Here is a 6,064-nt window from a genome sequence, read left to right as displayed (position 1 = left end):
CAGAAATATGTCCATTATTGTTTTGAGGAAAGGCAGCACATACATCACAGTCAATTTTCTAACAGAATTAAGATTTCCCTAATTCAATTTTTAAAATTTCCAACTTTCTCTAGAGCTGTACTGATATTTAGAGAAAGAGAAAAAAAAACTTACTAAAACAGGCCTTTCTACTCCACCCTCATGAGGTGAGGAAAGACAAAGATTTTTGGGGGTAAGGTCTGAGGCTTAAGAGTTGAAGTACAAGTTTGAGTAGCTGAGCATCATTAGTAGCTGAGCTGGCTACTTGTGCCTGCACTCTTATAAGCATACATAAATAGATCTTGGGCCGTAATTCATATAGATGCTCTCTGGAAAGTCAGGAGGTTTGACTGCTGCTCTTGTTGCACGTGAAGGTGGGAACTTCCAGGCTGTAGTCTGCAACAGGAAGAAAAACATGTACCACCGTATTACATTGTGGAATGTCATGGGATTGTCATTCCTATAGATCCCAAACTAAAAGCAAAGAGCAGAAGAGACCTGGTGGGTAACATCACTGTTGCAAAAGAAACGTGAAGTGATTTCTCTGAGCAAAAGGGTACAGCACAGAGGGTGAAACATGAACTGGCAGACAAATGCAAGAACAGCCTTCACAAAGCCTCAACAGGACAGCCTCTGAAATTTTTTTTTCTTAATATTGCTTTTTTCTTAATATTGTCTTTTCAAAAACCAATTTTGAAATGTTGGTATCTACAGCAAAATAGATGAAAAATGCTAGCTTCTCTGAAAACAAAACAGACAGACCACAAACAATCCAATTTAGGCACCTAAAATCACTGGAAACCTTTGATCTCTGCAACTTCCCCTCTCATCAATGAAATTGTCCTGAATGCCACACAAGAGCACATCAGGAAATTAATGATTCCAACTTCAGAGCACTCTGACTGGTTTGCAACAAACAAGGCACACAACCATTAATTAAATCATGAGCAGAAAACAAAATAGGAAATAATTGGTCTTTCCATGTGCTTTAAGTGAGGCAAAAGCCCTGGGGAAAAGCAGCACATTTTCATTTTGTTAAATATATATCACAATACACTGGAATTAGAGAGTGAGTAAAAGTTGTGGTGGCAGATTTATCCCTGATGTTTCCTGGCTTACAAGTATATGAACTGCCACATAAAAATAAAAGTTTCATAGCTGTGTTTGTCTCCAATGCAGCGAAACAAAGTGGACCTTTTTCCCCTCATTGTAAAAGGCACATTTAGTTCCATCCAATCATTAATTAGGCAGGCTTCTGCCATTAAGAATACACATTCTTAAATAAAACATCTGAGTAAAAACTACTCTGTGAAGCAGAAATATGAAAATATTACGTTTTTGGAGAGTTAAAATTCAGCATTGTAAATGTGACTTGTGGGAAATGCACCACACCACTCTCTATCCAGTGCTTAAACAATTGCTCAAACACTCTGATTATACATGAAGATAGGGCCACCCAAACAACAGACATTCTCACAGATGATGTGTTCCTCATCCCCCCTCCAAGTGCTCACAGTATGGGAGTATGTCAGAGTAGAGAATTGCAAAGAAATTACAAGTTTTAGTGAAGAATACACCAAAACCTGCAAAGCACACACACACAAAGCCACTTACTGTAAAGTGTTCTGCTGGGCCCTGTGCCCGTTTACGTAACCTGCAAGCTGAAAGGAGAATGTCAAGAAGTTTGAGTGGTTTGAAGGTGCAGGGTACACAGCTGTTATAGCTGGGATTCTCTTCTAGCTGCCCCCAGCTCTTGAAAGGTTTTCTTCAAAATACAGTTACCCTCATATGTTCTTATTTTTTTACATCCTGCTCTTTAACACGCTCTTGTTTTATTTTTCCCTTCGTTGAAACTTTTGGTCATGCTGGGTGCTCTGGTTTCTACTGGGGTAGAGTTGATTTTCTTCTTAGTAGCTGTGTTTTGCATTTAGTATGAGAATTTAAACAAATCAGCTATCTAATATGCCCAATGCACAATTATCTGAAAGATATCAGAGTATGTACATTTGGCTTATTCTTACATTTGCTCAAGGGAAAACTTATCCCTGCTCATGGAAACAAAGATAGTTTGTGTTTAGTCATTAGTTTATTAACTGTAATTCTTTAGTATAGAACTTTGTGCCAGTAAGTGCAGAACAAACAAAATAATTCTAAAAACTCAAAGCCTGCCCTCTTCTCAGAAAGAACCCTTTTCATCCTGAATGAACCCCTGACATGTCTGTAATGCATTAGCACCACGATATCTGTGGCTCTTTCAAAACTCCAGACTTATTTTAAATTGCTACCCCTTACTTCATTTCGATTTCTCCAAAAGAACTGTGCATATATGAACATTTTCCTCAACCCTTGCCTCCCACCTCAGTCTCAGCAATAAAGTGCATGTCCTTGTACCTGCACATAGTCAGCAATGGGATTGTAATATATTTCAGATTCAAAGGACTCACCTCTGCGCCTGAAAATCAAGGATAAAGTCACAACTGTGACAGCAAGGACACCTGCAGCTGCTCCTGAAAGGATGTAGAGAAGCCTGTGGGAGGTATCTGAGCAATGAGAAAAGAGAGCAAGTTACACAGCTAGATGTCAGTATCCATGAATTTGTGACATAACTGCCTACCTTATCTGGAAGAAAAAGCTAATCCTCTGATTCCAAACAAAGCAGAGAGAAACAGATGAGATGTCTGGATGCCCATCAGCAATAAGAAGCTGCCCCATACTCCCAGTCATTTGTGTGCACAAACACATTTTCATTTTCAACTCATCTGCCTTTACATTCTCATTTTCTTCAATTACTTCTAGCCCTGAACAACTGAGCAGCCATCCCTGCAAAATGCTGTTATTAATGAGTGGTTTATGCTGATTTCTGTTCTTTATGCCTCTACTAGTAGAGATATTTTGGTGGTATGAGCACTTCTTAAGCTGTTCTTACAAATCCTACTGCGATAGACTTCCAACAGAAGCTGAATTTTAGCCTTTACTACCTTTGGAACACTTGCAAGTCACAGAGACAGGCATGCTCCAAGGAAATTTTCTCCAGACCATCACTACTGTGGAAAAGCTGGACAAAATGTTGTGGTGAAGGTGCTTTTAGATTCTTTCTTGTTTCTCTCTATCCTCTGATTTGAGTGGCAAGAAATAACTTTCTCTCAAGTGTCTGTCTGTGACAGTAATTGGTGAATGATCTCTCCCTGTCTTCACCTTGACCCACGAGCTGGCCATTGTATTTTTCTCCCTGTCTTGTTGAAGAGGAGGGAGCAATAGAGCAGCTTGGAGAGCACCTGGCAGCCAGCCAAGGTGAACCCACTGAAAGCAGAATAAGGAATTCTTGTAAAACAGGACAGGAATTGAACGACAAATACACTGAAAGCTTCTCCATACAGTGCCACAAAGCATTTGGTTTCAAAATCATTAATTTATCTCTCAACATGCACTAGACTTCACCTTATAACCACGCTAACCTAGTTCCAGAGCCCTGGCATTTAGTGGGAAGAGCTGCACAGAACAGCAGAGAGGAGCCCAAGACATGATGAAAAGCAACCACAAAATAACATTATTTACATCTCAGGTCCATGACCAGAGTCTGGTTCATGGCTGCGTGGGTGACCAGGCAGGTGACAGAGGGAAATGAGCTGTCGGCCCAGCCAAAGTAGCTCACTCTGGTCACTGTTCCATTGGGGTGACGGAATTCTTCCTCGGAGCTGTGATTGCTTGCAGGGATCCAGGAGATGTGAGCAGCTGGCTTTCCTGCAGATGCCTGGCACACAGCCACCCTGCTCTTGTCATGGGTCAGAGTCACCGTAGGAGGGACTGCAGAAGAAATTTTAAAAGGCCACAACCATTATTTCTATTCATATTTGATATTTCTATTTCAATTTTCAGTATAAAATCATCAACTGAGAAACTGACAAACAGGTGGGGTTTTTTAGATTGTATGGCCAATTCATGAGATTTTAAAATAATTTGAAATATTAGCACATCTTAAAGGAAAAACAATACATCAAAAAGTCCAAGGTGGACACCTCAAAAACTAGCTGGCTGCATCTAAAGTATTGCTTCCTCCTGTTTGCCAAAAGGTGATGACAGATTAACAGGATATGGGATGACAGAGAGGGGTGGATTCAATAAAGATTTAGAGCTTGACTGATGAAAAGGCAGATTGCTGAAGCTTCAGGTACAATATTTGGGAGTTTGGATATGTAGAATCAAAAATCGGGTAGCAGGGAAATAAAAGAGGAATTAGGAAAAACTATGCTGCTTGAAGTCCAACAACTCATATTCTGCATTTGGCAAAACAGGGAAAGGCTCACACAACACCTAAACATTTATCAGAAAGGCACGATTCTGCAGGGAAGAACAAAAAATACTCCAAAACCCAAATCCAAAACAAACTAATGAAAACAAATAGCAATTACAGAGTTGCAAAATTAATTTCTTTTTTGTTATACTGAGATGGCTTAACTAATACAGCCAAAAACCAAAAAATCTTCCCCTTTTTTATGGAAACCTAGATATAATTTACCTGACTATATGCAAAAGGTGATTTGATGTATTCATTATGTTTCCTAATATTCTTTTCTTCCTGCCTATGTTGCAAATAGACTAATTCAATTTTTATTTTAGTGATGCAGTCTTACCTATCACAGTCAGAGAAGAGGAAAAATTAAAATTCCCTTCCCTGTTGGCAAATTCACAGGTGTAAATTCCCTCGTCCCCGAGGCTCACGGGGTAAATACGAAGCGCAGGATCACTGACAGGTGAATATTTCCACATGATCCTCTCACTGCAGTTCAGCCTGCTTGTCTTATAGTGATCCCCTCTATAGGACAACCAGCAGCAACTTCTGCAATTCCCCTTCCACCTCACCAGCACCAAAGGCACCTTGGAGGTGTTGGGGCAATCCAGCACAGCTTCATGGCCAGCCTCTACACTCACCGTGTTGTGAGCTGCATAAGATGAAAAAAAAGACATTAAAAAGGTGCTACAGCCATTGTAAAAGCACAGGAAACTCTTGGCTTCCTCACCCTTAAAAATATACTTCCTGACTGTACTGGCAGCCTTGGGGTACATATTATTATTCAACTTCCAGACTCATCTTCCTGAAATTTGGAAATGCAGTGGAGATGGTGCCTTTTTGCTGTGGGCAGTGATGCTGACAAGCTGCAAGTCCCCCACCTTTATTTTAGGCAACAAATTTCTATCACTTTAATATAGGCTTTGAAAAATTGGTGGGGAGGGCAAAAATCAGTCTTAAGGGGAAGGAAGCTACTTTTAAAAATTTATTGTGTTCCTGAATTAGGTGCCTTCCTTCAAGTGCCAGTAAAACCCGGGATAGCTGTGGAACACACATGTGTGGCATGGTAAAACCAACATCACTTGGAAAAGAAGTTTGGTAAGAGACATTCCAGAAATCATAGCTCTCCTGCCATTGTCCCAGCTGAACAGGTGTGTCTTTAGATGACCAGTTTTGGATTCCTGTCAGATTTATCACTCTGTGCCACTCTGCAAGGCACTGGATTATTTTGCCAGCCAAGGTGACATTCTTTCCATTCCCACAAAACAATAGGCAAAATTTGCTCTGGTGTACTATGAAGTTTCAATGTCCTGGCAAGTTGGAAATACAGAGTACCAAACAGTGCTACATGCAGTTTTGGATCTTTCTCACTTACCTTCAACCAGACTGATTGGCAAGAAAAGGAGCACAGCCAGAACTGCCCATTTCTGAGCCATCTTTAGCAGCAGGAATCAGCACTGCAGAAAATGAAGGCAAAGAAAATGGCATGTAGTCACAAATGGTTGCTCTCATCCCTTCAAAGAGAACATGTAGCAAACCCCCTGTTTCCTTTGAAAGCAGGAGTTATAAACAAGACCTCATGTCAAGTGCCACTCTTACGGTGAAGAAAGTAAAGCAAAAACCAGGTTGTTAAAAAAAAAAAAAATTGCAAAAATAAAGACAAAAAAAATACAAAATAAAAAACAAGACAAGCTACTGTTTACAAACAATTTTTTTAAATCCTAGATATCTGGCACCATTCGGAATCTAGACTTCATC

General features: G+C 40.1%; 1 protein-coding gene across 1 annotated transcript; it reads right to left on the bottom strand.

The window, feature by feature from the left end:
• Window positions 1-297: 297 nt before the first annotated feature.
• Window positions 298-5,742, bottom strand: LOC121344747 (cell surface glycoprotein CD200 receptor 1-B-like). Its single transcript, XM_041420976.1, has 6 exons — window positions 5,682-5,742; window positions 4,650-4,967; window positions 3,574-3,822; window positions 2,463-2,558; window positions 1,633-1,679; window positions 298-414 (listed from the first exon to the last, which is right to left on the bottom strand). The coding sequence occupies exons 1-6, from the start codon at window positions 5,740-5,742 to the stop codon at window positions 298-300; spliced, it is 888 nt and encodes a 295-aa protein (XP_041276910.1).
• Between the last annotated feature and the right edge of the window lie 322 nt (window positions 5,743-6,064).

This window comes from Onychostruthus taczanowskii, unplaced genomic scaffold, assembly GCF_017590055.1.
Source record: "Onychostruthus taczanowskii isolate IOZ18803 unplaced genomic scaffold, ASM1759005v1 scaffold67, whole genome shotgun sequence".
Taxonomy (NCBI): Eukaryota; Metazoa; Chordata; class Aves; order Passeriformes; family Passeridae; genus Onychostruthus; species Onychostruthus taczanowskii.
The sequence above is the reverse complement of the archived record's forward strand: the minus strand, read 5'-3'. Positions and strand labels throughout refer to the sequence as shown.

Bases quoted from the DNA above. Each gene is read 5' to 3' on its own strand.
- LOC121344747 (XM_041420976.1), bottom strand. From the start codon at position 5,742: ATGGCTCAGAAATGGGCAGTTCTGGCTGTGCTCCTTTTCTTGCCAATC. The intron at 2,559-3,573 runs GTAAATAATGTT...CTCATTGCTCAG, and splicing joins TCTGGTCATGGACCTGAGAT to ATACCTCCCACAGGCTTCTC. The intron at 415-1,632 runs GTAAGTGGCTTT...TTCCTGTTGCAG, and splicing joins GCCCAGCAGAACACTTTACA to ACTACAGCCTGGAAGTTCCC.